The sequence below is a fragment of the Mustela nivalis genome, assembly GCF_964662115.1.
Source record: "Mustela nivalis genome assembly, chromosome: 15".
Lineage (NCBI taxonomy): Eukaryota > Metazoa > Chordata > Mammalia > Carnivora > Mustelidae > Mustela > Mustela nivalis.
The window spans coordinates 26,130,844-26,153,581 of NC_139034.1; the positions used below are offsets into that span (position 1 = coordinate 26,130,844).

Here is a 22,738-nt window from a genome sequence, read left to right on the forward strand (position 1 = left end):
AGACTGGCTTTTTCTCATTGTATATTCTTGGTTCCTTAGTTGTAGTTTAATTTGACTCTATAAGTGCATGTTTATTTCTGGGCTCTCTATTCTGTTACATTGATTTATGTGTCTGTTTTGTGCTAGCACAATACTGTCTTGATTACTACAGCTTTATAGTATATCTTGAAACCTTGGATTATTACACATGCAGTTTTGTTGTTCTTTCTCAAGATTGCTCTGGCTTCGGGCACCTGGGTGGCTCAGTGGGTTAAAGCCTCTGCTTTCAGCTCAGGTCATGATCCCAGGGTCGTGGGATCGAGCCTCTCACTGGGCTCTCTGCTCAGCGGGGAGCCTGCTTATCCCTCTCTCTCTGCCTGCTGCTCTGCCTACTTGTGATCTCTGTCTGTCAAATAAATAAATGAAATCAAAAAAAAAAAAAAAGAAGATTGCTCTGACTGTTCAGTGTCTTTTGTGGTTCCATACAAATTTTAGGATTGTTCTAGTTCTGGAAAAATACAGTTTGTATTTTGAACAGGAATAGCATTGAATCTATTAATTGCTTTGGGTAGTACAGACATTTTAACAAGATTAATTCATCTAATCCATGAGTACAGAATACCTTTGTATTTGTTTATGTTGTCTTCAGTTTCTCTTATCAATGTTGTATAGTTTCAGAGTACAGGTCTTCCATCTCCTTGGTTAAGTTTGTTACTAGGTATTTTTATTTTGGTGCAATTGTAAATGGGACTCTTCTAAATTTCTTTTTCTGTTACTCCTTTATTAGTCTGTAGAAAATCTACTGATTTCTGGGTATTGTATCCTGCATTTTTGCTGACTTCATTTATTCTTTTATTTTTTTTTAAAAGATTTTATTTATTTATTTGACAGAGAGAGAGATCACAAGTAGGCAGAGAGGCAGGCGGGGGCGGGGGCAGGGGAAGAAGGCTCCCCGCCAAGCAGAGAGCCCGATGAAGGACTCGATCCTAGGACCCTGAGATCATGTCCTGAGCCAAAGGCAGTGGCTTAACCCACTGAGCCACCCAGGTGCCCTTCATTTATTCTAATAGTTTGTTGTTGTTGTTGTTTTGTTTTTGTTTTGTGTGTGTGTGTGTGAGTCTGTAGGGGTTCTATGAATAATAATAGGAAATAGTGAGTTTAAATTCTTCCTTTCAATATAGATGACTCATTTCTTTGTTTTCTTTCTCATGTTTTCTTTCTTTCATCTGATTGCTGTGGCTAGGACTTCCACTACTATGTTGAATAAAAGCGGTGAGAGTGGACATGCTTGACTTGTTCCTGATCTCAGAGGAAATGCTTTGTTTTTCATCATTAACTATAATGTCAGTTGTGGGTTTTTCATATATGGCCTTTATTGTATAAAGGTATATTCCCCCTAAACCAACTTTGTTGAGAGTTTTTATCATGAATAGATGTTGAATTTTGTCAAATGCTTTTTCTGCATCTAATGAGATGATCATATAATTTTTATCCTCCATTTTATTGACTTGGTATATCACATTGATTTGTGAATATTAAATCATCACTGAATCCCTGGTATAAATTTCACTTGAATATGGTGAATGATCCTTTTAAAATATTGTTGAATGTGATTTTCCTAATATTTTGTTTAGAATTTGTGCATCTGTGTTCATCAGTGACATTGACCTATAGTTTTCTTTGTTTGTGGTGTCTTTGCTTTTGATATCAGGGTAATGCTCACCTCATATTATGAATTTGGTAGTTTTCCCTCCTCCTTTATTTTTGGAATGAGGTGAGAATAGGTATTCATTCTCCTTTAAATGTTTGGTAGACTACACCAGCAAATCCATGATGGTCTGCATTTACATTTGGGAGGAATTTTTTTTATTATAAATTCAATTTCATTCCTAGTAATTGCCCATTCAGATTTCTATTTCTTTCCAATTCAGTTTTGGAAAATTGTATGTTTCTAGAAATTTATCCATTTCTTCTGGGTCACCTAATTTGTTGGCATATATTTCTCATAGTATTTCCTTTTTCTTTTTTAAGATTTTATTTATTTATTTGACAGACAGAGATCACAAGTAGGCAGAGAAGCTGGCAGAGGGGGGTGGGGGAAGCAGGCTCTCAGATGAGCAGAGATCCCGATGTGGGGCTCAATCCCAGGACTCTGAGATCATGACCTGAGCCGAAGGCAGAGGCTTGACCCACTGAGCCACCCAGGCACCCCTCTCATAGTATTTTCTTAAAATTCTTAATTTTTCAGTGGTGTCTGTTTTCTTCACCTGTTTGATTTTATTTACTTAGGTCTTTTTTTCCTTAATGAATCTGACTAAGGCTTGTCAGTTTTGTTGATCTTTTCAAAAAACCAACCCTTGGTTACACACACACACACACACACACACACACACACACACATATTTAGGTACCTACAAACTATAGCTGAATTTGAAATAGATGGAAGTGCAAAAGCAGATGCATATTGGAGTTAGGTTCAGTAGTCAAGAAAAGTTTTAAAATCACTCTTGATCCATTAAGGGTTCTCTACAGGTCTAAGAATTTTTTTTCTACCATATAAAGCTGCATTTCTAGGGGAAAATGAAATACTTCTTTCCAAATAGCCAAATTACGTGAGATTTTTTTAGTGTTCAACCACATTATGATTTGTAGATAAAGTGAAGCTTATTTGAATGAAAAAAGTATGTAAGATGTTTGATCAGATACATTTTATCCTTTAGTTCTGATCGGAATGAATTGACCTCAGCAACTGATAAGGAGGTCACCAATAAAAGGTGAAATAAACATATGTAACAATAAACCAGAGATATTCAACACAGAGTTTCCTGGACACTCTAAAATGTTGGAAGTCTCCACTTCTTTATGTAACATATTTTTTATCTAGTTTGGTAGAAACTAGATCAGGTAGATCTAGTTAGATCTGATAGAAACTCAGGTCTTCCTATCTGAGTAACCAGCAGCCAAAACTCTTAGAAAACTATCAGACTGTTGTATGAGATTCTACTAGAATGGGCTGTATTAGTATTCTAGGGCTGCTGTAACAAAATATCACAAAACTGAATCGTTTAAAACAACAGAAATTCATTGTCTCAGTCTTAGAGGCTAGAAGTTGATATCAGGGTGTCAGTAGGGTTGTTTTCTTCTGAGGGCTGTGAGCAAGAATCTATTCCACGCCCCTCTCCTAGCTTCTGGTGATTGCTGTCAATCTTTGCTGTTCCATGGTATGTAGAATCATTGCTCCAATCTCTACCTTAATCTCTACACAGGTGAAGTATGTGTGTTTGTGTCTACATTTTTCCTTTGTCTTAGGACACCAATCATACTGGATTAGGAGCCCACCCTAAACCAGTATGACTGTGTCTTAATTACACCTACAGCAACCCTATTTCCAATAAGGTCACATGCTGAGTTACAAGGGATAAGATTACAACATATCCATTTTAGGTGGGACAATATTCAACTTATAATATTTGACAAGGGAGGAGAGAGTCCTATTTAGAGCCAGAAGAATAATGGCAGTACACTGGGAACAGAAGAGGCCTTAGTAGGGAATAATGGAACTAACAGACACTGGGTCTGCCCCATAGCCTCCAGAGCTTATGTGAGATAGGCCTGAAGCTCAAATCCACTATCATGGTGGATAGAGCCACTGCCTCAGACCTGCATTGCTTGACCCTAAGAGGCAGGAAAGATGACCATGATGGGTCAAAGTAAGAAGGTGATGGAAGGACTTGCAAATCAGGAATTTAAATGGAGTAAGAGGGATGTGTACACTATAAACTGAAGTTGAAATGAAATAAATGCCACCACAAAAAGCTTATATAATTGGGGATTAGGGACAGGTATAGAACTTAAATTACATAAAAAGAGAAAAATAAAAAACAAAAAAGAAAAAAAAAGAACTTAAATTACTTAAACCTTGATGCTTACTATTTTCACAATTCTAAGATACCAGTCACCGCCATATGATATCTTATTCCTTTAAAAAAATTTTAATTCCAGTATAAGTAATAGACAGTATTATATTAGTTTCAGGTGTACAATGGGGATTCAACAATTTTATACATTGCTCAGTGCTTGTCACCATATGTGTGCTCTTAGTCCTCTTTCATCTGTTTCACCCAACCCCCCTACACTGGGTAACCTAGTAAAGAGTCTTGTTTTTCTGACTTTTTGAGGAACCTCCATACTATCTTCCAGAGTGGCTGTACAAGCTTGCATTCTCACCAACAGTGAGAATGTCTCTATATCCTTGTGGAAAAACTATAAAACACTGATGAAAGAAATGGATGCATTTCTCCACATCCTTGCCAATGTTTGTTGTTTTCTGACTTGTTAATTTTAGCCATTCTGACTGGTGTGAGGTGGTATCTCATTGTGGTTATGATTTTTATTTCCCTGATGCCCAGTGATGTTGAGTACTGTTTTCATGTCCATCTACAAAGGAATGGATAAAGAAGATGTAGTAGATATATACAGTGGAATATTACTCAGCCATCAACAAATGAAATCTTACCATTTGCAATGACATTGATGGGACTAGAGGGTATTATGATGAGCAAAGTAAGTCAATCAGAGAAAGACAATGGTGATTTCATGCATATGTGGAATTTAAGAAACAAAACAGATCATAGGTGAAGGGAGGGAAAAATAAGATGAAATCAGAGAGGGAGACAGACCATAAGAAACTCTTAACTATAGGGAACAAACTGAGGGCTGCTGGAGGGGATGTGGGTGAGGGGATGGGATAACTGAGTGATGGGCATTAAAAAGGGCACGTGATATAAAGAGCACCAAGTGTTACATGCAACTGATTAGCCACTGAACTCTACCTACTGTCAACTGAATTTAAATAGAATTTTTTTAAAAGTTTGGGTTGTATTAAGGAGGTCATGTATTGCATGGAGCACTGGATATTATACACAAACAATGAATCATGGAACACTACATCAAAAACCGATGGTGAACTGTATGGTGACTTACATAACCTAATGAAATTTAAAAAATAAAAAGTCTGGGTTTTTTGTTTCTTTACTCTTTGTTTTGTTTTTTTCAGTTCTACCTATGAGTGAAATTATATGGTATTTTTCTTTCTCTGACTTATTTCACTTAACGTTATACTTTCTAGATCCATCCATGTTGCAAATGGCAAAATTTCACTATTTTCTATGACTAATATTCATTTGTGAGTGTGTGTATATATGTGTTTACATATATGCATGCATACCACATCTTCTTTATCCATTCATCTATCAATGGGCAGTTCAGTTTTAGCCATTCTGAGAAGTGTCAGGTGATACCTCATTGTAGTTTTGATTTGCATTTCCCTGATGATGAGTGATGTTGAGCGTCTTTTCATATGCCTGTTGGCCCTCTAGATATCTTCTTTGGAGAAATGTCTGGTCATGACTTCTGCCCATTGTTAAATTGGATTATTTGATTTTTGGTGTTGGGTTGTAGAAGTTCTTTATACATTTTGGATACTAATGCTTTATTGGATATGTCACTTGCAAATGTTTTCTCCCATTCAGTGGTTGTCTTTTAGTTTTGGTTGTTTCCTTTGCTGTGCAGAAACTTTTTATTTTGATGTAGACCCAACAATTTATTTTTGCTTTTGTTTCCCTGACCTCAAGAGAACATATCTAGAAAGATTTTTCTATAGCTAATGTCAGAAATTAGTGCCTGTACCCTTTTTATGATTTTAGATCTCACATTTAGGTCCTTTATCCATTTTGAGTTTATTTTTGTGTATGGAGTAAGAAATCAATCCAGTTTCATTCTTTTGCAGCTAAGTTTTCCAAACACCATTTCTTGACGAGACTATTCTTTTCCCCTTCCATATTCTTGCCTCCTTGTTGAAGATTAATTTGACTATATAATCATGAGCTTATATCTGGCCTCTATGATCTGTGTGTCTGTTTTTATGCCAGTACTGTACTCTCTTGATTACTATAGCTTTGTGGTTTATCTCCAAATCCAGGATTGTGATACCTCCAGTTTTATTCTTTTTCAAGGTTGCTTTGGCTATATGTGGGTATTTTGTGGTCCACATGAATTTTAGGATTCTTTGTTCTAGTTCTATTAAAAACACTGATTAAAAACACTGGTAATTTCATAGGAATTGCATTGAGTCTGTAGGTTGCTTTGGGTATTATTTTAACAGTATTCTCCCAACTCCTGAGCATGGAATATTTTTCCATTTGTGTAATCTTCCATTTCTTTTACCAGTGTCTTATAGTTTCCAGAATATAGGTCTTCTGTCACCTTAGTTAAGTATTTCTAATTACTTTTTTGGTGCTATTGCAAATGGGAATGTTTACTTTTTTTTTCTTCCTTTTTAATTTTTTTTTCTTTTCAGTATAACAGTATTCATTGCTTTTTGCACCACATCCAGTGCTCCATGCAATACGTGCCCTCTCTAATACCCACCACCTGGTTCCCCCAACCTCCCACCCCCTGCCCATTCAGAACCCTCAGATTCTTTTTCAGAGTCCATAGTCTCTCATGGTTCCTATCCTCTTCCAACTTCCCTCAACTCCCTTTCCTTTCCATCTCCCCTTGTCCTCCATGCTATTTGTTTATGCTCCACAAATAAGTGAAACCATATGATGATTGACTCTCTCTGCTTGACTTATTTCACTCAGCAGAATCTCTTTCAGTCCTGTCCATGTTGCTACAAATGTTGGATATTTATCCTTTCTGATGGAGGCATAATACTCCTTAGTGTATATGGACCACATCTTCCTTACCCATTCGTCCATTGAAGGGCATCTTGGTTCTTTCCACAGTCTGACGACCGTGGCCACTGCTGCTATAAACTTTGGGATACAGATGGTCCTTCTTTTCACTACATCTGTATCTTTGGGGGACATACCCAGGAGTGCAATTGCATTTGCAAGTGCAGTTGTCATAGGGAGCTCTATTTTTAATTTCTTAAGGAATCTCCACACTGTTATCCAAAGTGGCTGCACCAACTTGCATTCCCACCAATGGTGGAAGAGGGTTCCCCTTTATCCAAATCCCCTCCAACACATATAAACCTCATTGATAATAATAAACTGACACACCAAGTTCCAGGTTACTGATTTGCACATGGATTTCCAAAAATCAGCTGGTTCATATCCTAGACTGTTGTAACTTTTTGAATGGAAAAAGTATATCTACAATTACCTGATGTCTGACAATGTACCTTTTTGATTCTTTAGCCCTGCCCAGAGTGAGTGGACTTTGGAAACCTATGAGGAATCCACCAGTGAAATGTGAGATATGCATATATAAATTTAAAATGATATATATAATCTCAACATATACATGCATGAAAGAATAAAGAGAGAGACTGAGATTTGTAAAAGTCACTCTCAGGAGTATCTGTGGCAGTAGAGAGTCTTCAAAACTGCTTCTGAGTCTTCTCTGTAGTGTACATATGTAACTGTCTTTTTTTTTTTTTTAGATTTAGTTGAATAAAATAATTCATAAGACAAATGCTTTTTCCCTAAGTAGGTTTGTCTCCTTTAGTAGCAGCCAAACCCTCAGATGAAAGTAAGGAGAAGAGAGAAAGCCCTGAGAACCAGGAATTTAAATGGATAAGAGGGATGGGTGCCTCCAAACTGAAACTGAATTTGAAATAGATTCTACCAAAAAAGGCTATTACACACTGGGAATAGCGTGACAGTATAGAACTTCTTATAAATTGATACATTATTAATAAGCCTAAGTCATTGGCATCTTTTATATAAAGCCTCATTTCTAATAAAGAATGAACTACTTGGTTCATTTAGGTGATAAGTAAATAATTTTTAAAGATTGACTGTTCATAAGTATAGAGCAATTGTAGGTATTTAAATGGAAAAAAAGTCAGTCTGAAATTACATGTGGTGTCTATGTGCCTTTCTAATTCTTTAGCCCTGTCCAGAGTGAACGGACATTGGAAAACTATGAGGATTTCACCACTGGAATGTGAGCTATGCATGCATAAATTTAAAATGATATGTATAATCTCAACACATACACTCATGGAACAGTAAAGAGAGAGACTGAGATTTGTAATAGTCACTCTTGGGCATCCATGGCAATAGAGTATCTTTAATACTGCTTCTAGGTTCTTACTGTAGTGTATGAAGGTAACTTTCTATCTTCTTCTTCTTCTTTTTAAGATTTAGTTGCATAAGAGTGGAAGCCATAAGTGGGATGCTTCTTTGCTTGAGTACATTTGTCTCCCTTAGTAGCAACCAAAACCTTAATGAAAGTAGGAAGAGAGAAAGCCATGAGAACTAGGAATTTAAATAAATAAGAGGGATGGGTGCCTCCAAAATGAAATTGAATTTGAAATAATTTCTACAAAAAAGGCTGTTACACATTATAGTATAGAACTTCTTATGGATTGTATAGAACTTTTTATGGATTGATGGATTATTTATTTGTAGGCCTAACAAAGTCATTAGCATCTTTTTATTTTATTTTTTTGTGTTCCAAGATTCATTGTTTATACACCACACCCAGTGCTCCATGCAATACATGATCTCCTTAATGTCCACCACCAGGATCACCTAGCCCTTCACTCCCCTCCCCTCTAAAACCTTCTGTTTCTCAGAGTCCACAGTATCACATGCTTTGTCTCCCCCTCCTATTTCCCCCAATTCACTTTTCCTTTCCTTCTCCTAATGTCCTCCATGTTATTCCTTACGTTCCACAACTAAGTGAAAACATATGATAATTGACTCTCTCTGCTTGACTTATTTCACTCAATATATTCTCCTCCAGTCCCATCCATGTTGATACAAAGGTTGGGTATTCATCCTTTCTGATGGAGGCATAATACTCCATTCTATATATGGATCATATCTTCTTTATTGATTCATCTGTTGAAGGGTGTCTTGGCTCTTTCCACAGTTTGGCAATTGTGGCCATGGTTGCTATGAACATTGGGGTACTTATGGCTCTTCTTTTCATTACTTGTGTACCCTTGGGGTAGATACACAGTAGTGCAATTTGCAGGGTGATAGCGTAGCTCTATCATTACCATCTTAAAAAAAAGCCCCATGTCTAATAAAAAGTGACCTACCTGGTTCATTTAGGTGCTATATACATGAATTTTTTTAAAGATTTTATTTATTTATTTGAGAGACAGAAATCACAAATAGACAGAGAGGCAGGCAGAGAGAAAGAGAGAGAGAAAGGGAAGCAGGCTCCCCGCTGAGCAGAGAGCCCGATGTGGGACTTGATCCCAGGACCCTGAGATCATGACCTGAGCCAAAGGCAGCAGCTTAACCCACTGAGCCACCCAGGCGCCCCTATATACATGAATTTTTAAAGGTTGACCAGAACATATGTATACAGCAGTTGTAGCTATTCATATAGAAAAAAAGTCAGTCTAGAATTACATGTGGTGTATGACTATGTGCCTCTTTATTCTTTAGAAATGCCCTGACAGAAGTGAAATCAGATGGCTATGAAGTCACCAGTAAATTGTGAGCTATAAATGAATAAAGATAAATATATATCCCTATGCACTCATATGAAAATATTTATATATTAAAACAAACACACACAAACATAAATGCTCTGAGAGAAAGGGAAGTAAATGTCAACCTTCACATGAACACCCATGACAATACAATTTCTTTGACTCTTTCTGAATCTTTTCAATGTAGCACCTATAGACAACTGTTTATCCTTTTTGGCTCCAGTTGCATTACAGAAGAACAGGTCCTAGGAGGATCCTTCTTCCGCCTAGTGACGACCAAACAAAACCTTTCAGAGATTTCCAGAATGCCTGTGTATGAGACTTACTTGATTGGGTGAAGAAGGGACAGAATGCTATTAAAGACAGGAGGAGGTAGCAGTAGGCAGGGGGCAGAGGAGGTCTCAGCATAAAGAAAGGAGCGAATGAAACCTGGATCCTTCACCCTCCAGAGCTTTGCCACCATGTGAAGCCACTGTCCCAAAGCCACAGTCACGTGGAAAGAGCCCCTGTTCCAGAACTGCCAGTTTCTTGACACCAACTGAGAGCAGGGAAGGCAAGCTTGAGAGGTGAAAGGTGGTGAAGGAGGGACTGGAGAAGCAGGAAATTACATGGGAAAGAAGGAGGTATACCTGCAAATTGAGGGTGAATTTGAGATCAGTTCCACCATAACAGGCGGTTCCACACGGGCCAGGCTGAGTAGTTCTGTATTTGATCCTGGAATCATCTGTGTTTTTCTAGGTCCATAATACTTATTAAAAACATGTAAATCTTCATTCTAGAGCAAACAAGATATTAGGTTTCAAATAATTGATTCGCACGTGAACTTTCTAAGTGTCAGTGAGTTTATAAGTTCAACTAAGAAAGTAAGTTTGGAAGTCATGTGATGTCTTACCGTGTCCGTTTCTAATCCTTTAGCCCTGGCCAGAGTAAATGGACAGCCCCGTCTACTGAAGAACTCTGCGAAGTGATGTGAGCTATGATGAATACATACATAAATAAGTACCTCTACATGCAAAAATACACACACACACACACACAAACACATACACACACACAACTTACACTGAGATTTGGGATGTTTGCTCTCAGGATCACACATGGGAATACAGAGATCCTGTGATACTCTTTGTAACGTCTTCTCTTGGTAAGGCACTATATGTAATATTCTTTGTCTTTTGAAGGTAGGTGGAAAAAGGATGAACAGGCTCTAGAGAGAGTCATTTCGATTCCTGGGTTTGTTCATATTTGCCCACCCTTGACGACTGTGGGTAAGAGTGTACTAGATTGGGCAAGGGAGGAGGAAAATTTACTTGGAGGAAGGATGAATCAGCAGAGAGGATGCAGCTAATGGATCCTGGATCTGTCCCTCACCCTCCAGAGCTTGGCCCCCATGTGAGGCTGGTGCTCTAAACCTACCACCAAACTGGAAGGAACCTCTGCCTCGGGTCTTTAGCCACTGACCTTGCCTGAGGGGTAGGAAAGGCAACCAGGAAGCATGAAGAGTAAGCAGGCGATGAAGGGATTGAGGGTCTTGAAACGAGTTGGGGTCAAAGAGATCTGTACCTCTGAACTGCAGCTGAATTTGAAATAAATTCTACCAGAAAAGGCTGTTACACACTGGGATTAGGGTGACAGTATAGAACTTCTTACAGATTGATACATTGTTTATCTGTAGGCCTAACATAGTCCTTAGCCTCTTAAATAAAGCCTCATTTCTAAAAAAAGTGACCTACCAAGTTAAATTAGATGATATATGCAAGAATATTTAGAGATTGACCAGTTCATACGTAGAGAACAGTTGCAGCTATTTAAATGGGGGGGGGGATAAGTCAGTCTAGCATGACATGTGGTGTCTGACTATATGCCTCTTTAATACTTTAGCACTTCTGTGACTGAATTGAAACTGGACATGGATGAGGAAATCACCAGCAAATTGTGAGCTATAAGTGAATAAAGATAAATATATATTTATATGGACATATGTGCACATATGTACTTATATACCTGTATCAACACAGACTCAAAAGACACATACACAAGCAATACAAATTCATCAAAATCCTAGAGGAGAAGAGAGGCAGCAACCACTTTCACCTTGGCCACAGCAACTTCTTGCTAGACACATCCCCAAAGGCTAGGGAAACAAAGGCAAAAATGAACTGTTGGGGCTTCACCAAGATAAAACACTTTTGTACAAAAAAGGAAACCACCAACAAAGCTAAAGGGCAACATACAGAATGGGAAAAGATAATTTCAAATACCTTATCAGATAAAGGGCTAGTATCCAAAATCTATGAAGTACTTACCAAACTTAACACCCCAAAACCCAATACATGATATCCAGAAATGGGCAGAAGCCATGAACAGACATTTCTCCAGAGAAGACATACGGATGGCAAATAGACACATGGAAAAAATGCTGAGCATCACTCAGCCTCAGAGAAATGCAAATCAAAACCACAAGGAGAGACCAATTCATACCAGTGGAAAGGGCTACAATTTAATAACTCAGGGAACAACAGATGTTGGTGAGGTGGTAGAGTACGGGAACCCTCGAATGATGTTGGTGGAATAATGCAAACCAGTCAGCCGCTCTGGAAAAGAGTAGGGAGGTTCCTCAGAAAGTTAAAAAGCATAGAGTTACCCTATAACCCAGCAATTGCACTAGTAGATATTCATTTAAAGAATACAAACATAGTGATTTGAAGGGATACAGGCACCCTAATGTTCCTAGCGGCAATGTGTCCACAATAGCCAAACTATGGAAAGACGCGAGACGTCTATGAACAGACCAGTAAAGAAGATGTGGCGTATGTATACTCAACGTTCAAAAGGAATGAAATCCTGCCATTTGCAATGACGTGGATGGAACTTAAGGGATGTTTTACCCAATGAAATAAGTCAGTCAGCGAAGCACAAATACCATCCGATTTCACTCATATGGAATTGAAGAAACAAAACAGATGAGCATGGGGGAAGGGAAGGAAAAGAGGAAAACAGACAAACCATAGGAGACTCTCAACTAGAGGACAAACTGGGTTGCTGAAGGGGGAGGTTTTTGGGGGATAGGGTAACTGGGTGATGGGCATTAAGAAAGGCACTCAAGGTAATGAGGACTGGGTGTTTTATGCCACTGATGAATCACAGAATTCTTCCTCTGAAACTAAAAATACAGTATATGTTAATTAAATTGAATGTAAATAAAAAAAGAAATAGATGACGTTTCCTAATATATTCTTTTTTTCCCCATTTCATCTTGTTTCTTTTCAGTGTTCCAAGATTCATTGTTTATGCACCACACCCAGTGTTCCTTGCAATACGTGCCCTCCTAATACCCAGCACCAGGCTCACCTAGCCCCCGAACCAGCTCCCCTCCAAAACCCTCAGTTTGTTTCTCAGAGTCCACAGTCTCTCATGGTTATTCTTAAGAACATCTGCAACAATACCGTGTCTTTGAGTCTTTCTGAATCTTTTCAATGTAGCACCAATAGGCAACTGTTTATGCTTTTTGGCTCCAGTTGCGTTAAAGAAGAACAGGTCCTAGGAGGATCCTTCTTCTGCCTGGTGTCTACTAACCAAAGCCTTTCAGAGATTTACAGAATGCCTGTGTATGAGACTTAGTTGATTGGGTGAAGAAGGGGCAGAATGCTATTAAAGACAGGAGGAGATAGCAGTAGGCAGGGGGCAGAGGAGGTCTCAGCAGAAAGAAAGGAGCTAATGAAACCTGGATCCTTCACCCTCCAGAGCTTTGCCACCATGTGAAGCCACTGTCCCAAAGCCACAGTCACGTGGAAAGAGCCCCTGTTCCAGACCTGCCAGTTTCTTGACACCATCTGAGGGCAGGGAAGGAAAGCTTGGGAGGTGAAAGGCAGTGAAGGAGGGCCTGGAGAAGCAGGAAATTAGATGGGAAATAAGGTATACCTGAAAATTGAGGATGAATTTGAGATATGTTCCACAATCATAGGCTGTTCCACACTGGCCAGGCTCAGTAGTTAAGATCTGTACTTGATCCTGGAGTCATCTGTGTTTTTCCTAGGTCCATAATACTTATTACAAACATGTAAATCTTTATTTCTAAGGCAAACATGATATTAGGTTTCAAATATTTGATTTGCACTTGAACTTTCTAAGTGTCAGTGAGTTATAAGTTCAAATAAGTAAGTCTGGACGTCATATGATGTCCTACCGTGTCTGTTTTTAATCCTTTAGCCCTGGCCAGAGTGAATGAACAGCCCCATCTACCGAAGGACTCTGCGAAGTGATGTGAGCTATGATGAATACATACATAAATAAGTATCTGTACTCACACAAATACACACACACACACACACACACACACACACACACTGAGATTTGGGATGTTTGCTCTCAGGCTCACACATAGGAATACAGAGATCCTATGATACTCTTTGTAATGTCTTCTCTTGGTAAGGCACTATAGGTAATATTCTTTGTCTTTTGAAGGTAGGTGGAAAAAGGATGAACAGGCTCTAGAGGGAGTCTTTTTGATTCCTGGGTTTGTTCATATTTGTCCACCCTTGATGACTGTGGATGAGAGTCTACTAGATTGAGCAAGGGAGGAGGAAAATTTATTTGGAGGAAGGAGGAGTCAGCAGAAAGGATGCAGCTAATGGATCCTGGATCTGTCCCTCACCCTCCAGAGCTTGGCCCCCATGTGAGGCTGGTGCTCTAAACCTATCACCAAACTGGAAGGAACCTCTGCCTCGGGTCTTTAGCCACTGACCCTGCCTGAGGGGTAGGAAAGGCAACCAGGAAGCATGAAGAGTAAGCAGGCAATGAAGGGATTGAGGGTCATGAAATGAGTTGGGGTCAAAGAGATCTGTACCTCTGAACTGCAGCTGAATTTGAAATAAATTCTACCAGAAAAGGCTGTTACACACTGGGATTAGGGTGACAGTATAGAACTTCTTACAGATTGATACATTGTTTATCTGTAGGCCTAACATAGTCCTTAGCCTCTTAAATAAAGCCTCATTTCTAATAAAAAGTGACTTACCAGGTTAAATTAGATGATATATGCATGAATTTTTAGAGATTGACCAGTTCATACGTAGAGAGCAGTTGCAGCTATTTATATGGGGGGAAAAAGTCAGTCTAGCATGACATGTGGTGTCTGACTATGTACCTCTTTAATCCTTTAGCACTTCTGTGATTGAATTGAAACTGGACATGGATGAGGAAATCACCAGCAAATTGTGAGCTATAAGTGAATAAAGATAAATATATATTTATATGGACATATGTGCACATATGTACTTATTACTTATATCAACACAGACTCACAAAGACACATACACAAGCAATAGGAATTCATCAAAATCCTAGAGGACGAGAGAGGTAGCAACCTCTTTGACCTTGGCCACAGCAACCTCTTGCTAGACACATCCCCAAAGGCCAGGGAAACAAAGGCAAAAACAAACTGTTGGGGATTCACCAAGATAAAATGCTTTTGCACAGCAAAGCTACTGGGCAACCTAGAGAATGGGAGAAGATACTTGCAAATACCTTATCAGACAAAGGGCTAGTATCCAAAATCTATGAAGAACTTACCAAACGTAAGCCCCAAAACCCAAAATATGTAGTCAAGAAATGGGCAGCAGCCATGAAAAGACATTTCTCCAGAAGACATACGTATTGCCAATAAACACGATAGAAAAAATGCTGAACATCACTCAGCCTCAGAGAAATGCAAATCAAAACCACAAGGAGAGACCATTACATACCAGTGGCAATGTGTCCACAATAGCCAAACTATGGAAAGACCCGAGACGTCTATGAACAGATGAGTGAGTAAAGAGGTTGTGGTGTATATATACTCAACCATCAAAAGGAATGAAATCCCGCCATTTGCCATGACGTGGATGGAACTTAACGGATATTTTACCCAGTGAAATAAGTCAGTCAGAGAAGGACAAATACCATACGGTTTCACTCATGTCGAATTGAAGAAACAAAACAGATGAGCACGGGGGAATGGAAGGAAAAGAGGAAAACAGTGAGACAAACCATAAGAGACTCTCAACTATAGGGAACAAACTGGGTTGATGAAGGGGAGGTCTGTGGGGGATGGGGGAACTGGATGATGGGCATTAAGAAAGGCACTCAAGGTAATGAGGACTGGGTGTTTTATGCCACTGATGAATCACGGAATTCTTCCTCTGAAACTAAAAATACAGTATATGTTAATTAAATTGAATGTAAATAAAAAAAGAAATAGATGACGTTTCCTAATATATTCTTTTTTTCCCCATTTCATCTTGTTTCTTTTCAGTGTTCCAAGATTCATTGTTTATGCACCACACCCAGTGTTCCTTGCAATACGTGCCCTCCTAATACCCAGCACCAGGCTCACCTAGCCCCCGAACCAGCTCCCCTCCAAAACCCTCAGTTTGTTTCTCAGAGTCCACAGTCTCTCATGGTTATTCTTAAGAACATCTGCAACAATACCGTGTCTTTGAGTCTTTCTGAATCTTTTCAATGTAGCACCAATAGGCAACTGTTTATGCTTTTTGGCTCCAGTTGCGTTAAAGAAGAACAGGTCCTAGGAGGATCCTTCTTCTTCCTGGTGACTACCAAGCAAAACCTTTCAGAGATTTCCAGAATGCCTGTGTATGCGACTTAGTTGATTGGGTGAAGAAGGGACAGAATGCTATTAAAGACAGGAGGAGGTAGCAGTAGGCAGGGGGCAGAGGAGCCCTCAGGAGAAAGAAAGGAGCTAATGAAACCTGGATCCTTCACCCTCCAGAGCTTTGCCACCATGTGAAGCCACTGTCCCAAAGCCACAGTCACGTGGAGGGTGCCCCTGTTCCAGACCTGCCAGTTTCTTGACACCATCTGAGGGCAGGGAAGGCAAGCTTGGGAGGTGAAAGGAGGGCCTGGAGAAGCAGGAAATTAGATGGGAAATAAGGTATACCTGCAAATTGAGGGTGAATTTGAGATCCGTTCCACCATAATAGACTGTTCCACACTGGCCAGGCTCAGTAGTTAAGATCTGTATTGATCCTTGTGTCTTCTGTATTTTATGGACCTAGCAGGTCCATAATACTTATTACAAACATGTAAGTCTTCATTTCTAGGGCAAACGAGATATTAGGTTTTAAATAATTGATTTGCATGTGAACTTTCTAAGTGTCAGTAGTTTATAAGTTCAACTAAGTAAGTCTAGAAGTCATGTTTTGTCTTACCGGGTCTGTTTTTAATCCTTTAGTCCTGGCCAGAGTGAATGGACAGCCCCGTCTACCAAAGGACTCTCTGAAGTGATGTGAGCTATTTTGAATACATACATAAATATGTATCTCTACACACAGAAATACACACACATGCACATGCACACACACACACACACACACACACACTGAGATTTGGGATGTTTGGTCTCAGGCTCACACATAGGAATACAGAGATCCTGTGATACTCTTTGTAACATCTTCTTATGGTAAGCCACTATATATAATATTCCTTTTATTTTGAAGGGATCTGTAAAAAAGGATGAACAGGTCATACAATCATTTACTTTCTTCTAGGCTTCACCCTTAATACTAACAGCGAACTGAAAGGAAACTAAAATTGACTCTTTCTGTTGCTGTACTGGAGTGGGTTAGGGAAGAAAAATATCTTTTTGGGAAGGAGGGTAGTATTAAAGTATAAGCAGTAAATGGTTTGAGTTGGCAGGATGAAGAGAATTCTTTAGCAGAAAAGATTTGAACTAATAGACCAGATCTGTTTGTGTTTGCCAGCATGTGCAACTGGTTCCCCAAGGCTGGACCTATCATTACATTGGATAGAATCATTGACTAAGACCTGTGGTGTCCAAGATACCATCTGAAGGTTAGGAAAGATATTCATAGTTCCTAAAGAGCACAGATGGACTAGAGGGCCTTTAGGTATTTAGGTTAATCAATAGAAATGTATATCTACACTGAGGTAAATGAATAAGTCCCACCATGAGAGGATGTTGTACACTAGGTCAGATCCAGTAGTAAAGAACTATATTTAAACTTTTAGTCATTAGTTGTTTTTTTTTTTTTTTGACAAGTATGAGGTATTCATTATGAACATATAAAGTCTCATTTCTGGGGGAAATGACATATCAAGTTTCATATAACTGATTGATGTGTAAATTTGTAAAGAGTCAATTATTTTGCAAGTTAGAGAGTAATGTTAAAATTTAAACCAAAATATTTAATTTAGAAAATCATGTAGTCTGACTGTGTCCCTTTTTCATCCCTTAGTACTACTACCATAAGTGAATTTACATCGGGAACTTCTGATGGAATCTCCAAGGAAATGTGAGATATGAACAAAACTATCCACATGTAAATACAAGTATAGGGCAGGGGAGAAAGATTGAGATTTGGGAGATTGATTTGCAGGAGGATCCATGAACTTTAGAGTCTTGGACACCATTTGTAACTTTCTATCCAGTTGAGTGGAATTTAATAAAAGAGGAACAGGCCATAAGAGGGATGCATCTTATTCCTTGTCTTTTTCTCCCCCTCAGTTAGTGGCCACCAAAACTCCTAGGAAACTATCCTAATGCTCCATGTTAAGGCTCTACTATAATGGAACAAGAGAGCAGAAAAAGCTATTTTGGAGCAGGGAGAAGGTTCAGGAGTAAAGAAATGTACACAAACTTGATTCATTAAGGTTTTTCCCACAGGACTAGGATTCTAATTATAAGCATAGAAAGCCTTATTTGTAGGGAGATATTAAATGCCAAGTTTCAAATGACCAGTTAGGTTAACTTTTAGGTCAACTAGACTGCAAATTGTAGCATAGTATAGATAATTTTCATCTATAAACAAGTCTAGAGAGGCATGAAAAGTCTTAAAATATGCATTTTTAATTCTTTAGCAATGACCAGATTCAGGTGAAAAAGCTAATTTGTGTTGCCCCTTTGATGAAAGGTGAGATATAAACATATGGAGATAGAGGAAGGGAGATACTGAGATTTGTGGAATTAAGGAAAGTATTCATGGCAATGAGTTTCTTTGGTACTTTATCTAAAGTCTTTGCAACTTTCAGTATGTAACTTCCTTTCTCTTTTGCATCTTTTCTGGGGGAAAAAGAACAGATCATAAAAGGAAATAGTCTGTTACCTGTAGCATCCAAAACACTTAGGAAAGTACCAGATTGCCCAAGTATGAGATTCAATGTACTCCCTAAGTATGTGGGCCAAGAGAAGACAGAATTGAATTTGGAGCAAGGAGGACTTAGTGGTGGATAGGGAGCATAGGACCCCCCAGCAGAAAAAAAAAAAAAAATGGAGCTAGCAGACGCTGGATGTATCTCTGACCTCCCAGAGTGCTGTCAACATGTGAGTCTGGTGCCCTAAACTTACCATCACACTGAAGGCAGGTTGGCAGTTACCTGACCCTTTCTGAGGTGCAGGAAAGGCTTCTAGGATGGGTTAATAGGTGGTTTAGGGACTTGAGAAGGCAGAAAATTACAAGGGCAAGCAAGGTGAGTATCTACAAACTCAGCTGAATTTGAAGCAAATTTAATCACAAAATGGTATTGGTAATTAAAAGAAGTGTACTTAAACCTGATTTATTAATTTTTTCCACAGAACTAAGGTTTTCATTACAAACAACATTCATTTCCAAGGAAAAATTATATGATACTAGGCTTCAGTGAGTTGATGAAGATGTAATTTTTGGGGGTCAACTACATTATAAATTGTAGAGTAATTGTAACTAATTTGTGTTTAAAAATCACTGTAGAAAAACATGGAGTCTTCCTATGTGTATTTTTAATCCCATAGCTCTGATTTTAGTGTGTTGAAAAAAGTAGCCACCAACGAAAGGTGAAATATAAATATATAAAGGGAAAGGAAGGGGGATACTAAAGTTTTTGAGATCTAATTAGTTATGAAGTCCTTGTCTCCAAAAGTTATTTAAATCCTATCCAGGGAAAGGATATCCATGATATTTGAAGAGTAGAAGGTGGTAGAGGGACTGAGGTTCTAAATAACTAATTGACATATTTTTAAGAGTTCAGTCAGTTTATATATTGTAGAGCAAATGTATCTAATTTCAACCTAAAAAAAAGTAAGTCTCTGAAGTCACTTGGTTCCATGTACAGTTTTAATTCTTCATACTGACCTGAATAAAGTGACACCAGAAGTATTTGACTACACTTTAATATATTTCAACTTTCAATGATGGTGCATGAAAGATTACTGATGTCATTTATTTGGGTCAGTGCTATATATACAATGATCTCTCTACATAGAGAGAGAGCCGAAGAAAGAGGGACACAGAGGAAGACAGTCAGAAGACTAAGATAGGAGATAGACTGAGGGTGTGGGGGCGGGGAGGAAAAATAGAGAAGGGAGAAGGGTGGGAGGAGAGAGAATAGAAGGAGGGAGGTGGGGGAGAGAACGCTAGAGAGATTCACAAAATTTGATCTTGGAAATACCCATGAGAATACAGAGTTTTCTGGACAACAAGTCTAAAGTTTTTTCTAAATATTTAGGTCGTCCAGTGAGCTAAGTCATGTTTACCATATCCTTTAGATTCAAGGAATTGTTTTTGTTTAAATAAATTATCACATTGCTGTTACATGTAGCAAATCTCTAATGACATGTTTTTGCATTTGTTGGCGGTTATAGTATAATGGAACGACTCTCCAGGTTCCATGATGAAGATACTGAAGACAGTGTCTTTCTCAATTCAAATGAGTAAGTCAGTTTGAAGTTTTGAGGAAGGGAGCCATCAGTGGATCTCTTATTTTTGTAAAGGTAGATCTTGTACAGAGGCAAAGAGAAAATCTGAAAAGGTATCAAAATGTTTGAGAGGGGATGTATACAATAATGACTCAAATTGAATTTGCAGATGAGTACCATGCTTGGAAAAAATATTTCTAAAGTTTCACAAATAAGTGTTCTTCTAGTTTAAAAATGTGAAAATATTTTTAATAGATAATAATTTTAGAGTAAAGTTTTCTTAACAGAGGGTTTCAGAATGCTACTTATTCCTTAGTTGTGTTCCTTCCTCATTTTTCTTCTGGATATATTTTGGTACCCAGAATATATTTTGTGGATTTTTTCTATGAGCAAGTGGGACCCAAAAAAGTTGGGTAGTTTTAATCAATTTTCCCTCTGGTCTCCTATAGCTATTATTCTGTAAGTTGTTATATTGTTAATATTTTCCCAAATTTGGAGTAAATTTTTAAATTTTTAAATGCTTTTTCTTTTTTAGATTTTATTTTTAAGTAATACCATCCTGATTGTGCCCCATCAGTCTCATCTTGCCTGTTTTTAAATTTTTTCCCTTATTGTTGAGTTTTGAGAGATCTTGATATATGCTGAAAACAAGTTTTTTTAAAATTTTTTCAATTTATTTATTTTCAGAAAAACAGTATTCATTATTTTTTTCACCACACCCAGTGCTCCATGCAATCCATGCCCTCTATAATACCCACCACCTGGTACCCCAACCTCTCAACCCCCGCAACTTCAAACACCTCAGATTGTTTTTCAGAGTCCATAGTCTCTCATGATTCACCTTCCGTTCCAATTTACCCCAACTCCCTTCTCCTCTCTAACACCCCTTGTCCTCCATGATATTCGTTATGCTCCACAAATAAGTGAAACCATATGATAATTGACTCTCTCTGCTTGACTTATTTCACTCAGCATAATCTCTTCCAGTCCTGTCCGTGTTGCTACAAAAGTTGGGTATTCATCCTTTCTGATGGAGGCATAATACTCCATAGTGTATATGGACCACATCTTCCTATACAAGTTTTTTTTATCAGATGAATCTTTTACAAGTATTTTCTCCCAATCTGTAGTTTGTCTTTTCATTTTTTTAATAGTGTCTTTTGCACAGTGGAAATTTTAAATTTTGAGGAAATCTAATTTTTTCTCATGGTAGGGCTTTGGTGTTCAATCTAAGAAATCTTTTCATAATCCAAGGTGACAAATATTTTCTGCTTTCTTCTAGAAGTTTCACAGTTTCAGGTTTTACATTTAGCTATATGAATCCTTTTTGAGTTAATTTTTGTGTATGTTGTGTGATACAGGTTGAAGAGCATTCTTTGTGAAAATGTATGTCCAGTAACTCCACTATGGTTTCTTGTAAGATTCTCTTTTGTCCATAGAATTGCCTTTGCATTTTTGTTGAAATCAGTTGCCCATATATATCTATAGGGGTCTATTTCTGATCTCTCTTTTGTTCTACCCTTCTGTGTGTCTGTTCTTTCCTTAATACCACATTGTCCTATTTAACTTTAGAGTAAATGCTCAAATCACGTAGTGGCATTACTCTGCCTTTCCATTCAAATTTTAGAATCAGGTTGTCAATATCTATAAAAAATAATGCTGTGATTTTTAAAAAGATTTTGTTGAATGTATAAATTGGTATGTGGAAAATTAACATCGATATTGAAATTTCTAATCTATGAACATGATACATTTCTTATTTGGACCATGTTTTCTTCTCTTTCATCATGTTTTATAATTTTCAGCATGCACATCTTGCATATATTTTGTTAATTTATACCAAAGTATTTCATGGGCTTTGGTGCTAATATAAATGGTACAGTTGCTTACATTTCTATTTTTCAATGTTTTATTGCTCATCTATAGAAATATAATTGAATTTTATATATTGGCCTTTACTTGGTAACTTTTTTTTTTTTAAATTTACATTTTAGTTCCATTAACTTTTATGCAGATTCCTTGGGATATTCTTGGTAGAACAAGCATATCATCGGCAAATAGGGGGAGTGTTATTTCTTTCTTTCTAATCTTTATTTCTGTTACTTCCTTTCCTTGCCTTATTGCACTGTCTAGGGCCTCCAATACAACTTTGAATAGAAGAAAGTGTGAACTGACAGCCTAAATTCCTAATCACTGGAGAAAAAAGTCAGTCTTTCACCATCAAGATTGCCATTAACTGTAGCAATGGCTATGGCTTTTTGTAAATGGTGCTTGTCATGTTAAGGAAGTTTCTTCTATTTGCAATTCTGCAGTTCACTGAAAGTTTTTTTTTTAAAAGATTTTATTTATTTATCAGAGAGAGAGAGAGGAGGAGAGAGCGAGCACAGGCAGACAGAATGGCAGGCAGAGGCAGAGGGAGAAGCAGGCTTCCCTCCGAGCAAGGAGCCCGATGTGGGACTCGATCCCAGGACGCTGGGACCATGACCTGAGCAGAAGGCAGCTGCCTTAAAAAAATAACATTTTTTACATTGTGAAAATTAATAAAGGAAATCTCACTAAAACAGACTTGTGAAGTTTGGCAAGGGGAGCTCTCATACCCTAACACTTGC

The 22,738-nt window shown here is 38.1% G+C and overlaps 1 protein-coding gene across 1 annotated transcript in view; it reads left to right on the top strand.

Annotated features, from left to right (window-relative positions):
- Positions 1-22,738, top strand: part of LOC309849181 (phosphatidylinositol 3,4,5-trisphosphate 3-phosphatase TPTE2-like) — a gene marked incomplete at its 3' end in the record, with an annotated part of 56,149 nt that overhangs the window by 12,305 nt on the left and 21,106 nt on the right. Inside the window, exons 4-11 of the mRNA XM_082701507.1 lie at positions 7,185-7,238; positions 7,882-7,935; positions 9,396-9,446; positions 10,358-10,411; positions 11,324-11,377; positions 16,671-16,724; positions 17,695-17,751; positions 20,076-20,144. Coding sequence (XP_082557633.1) covers positions 7,185-7,238; positions 7,882-7,935; positions 9,396-9,446; positions 10,358-10,411; positions 11,324-11,377; positions 16,671-16,724; positions 17,695-17,751; positions 20,076-20,144 — 447 coding nt within the window. The remainder of the gene's footprint in view (positions 1-7,184; positions 7,239-7,881; positions 7,936-9,395; positions 9,447-10,357; positions 10,412-11,323; positions 11,378-16,670; positions 16,725-17,694; positions 17,752-20,075; positions 20,145-22,738) is intronic.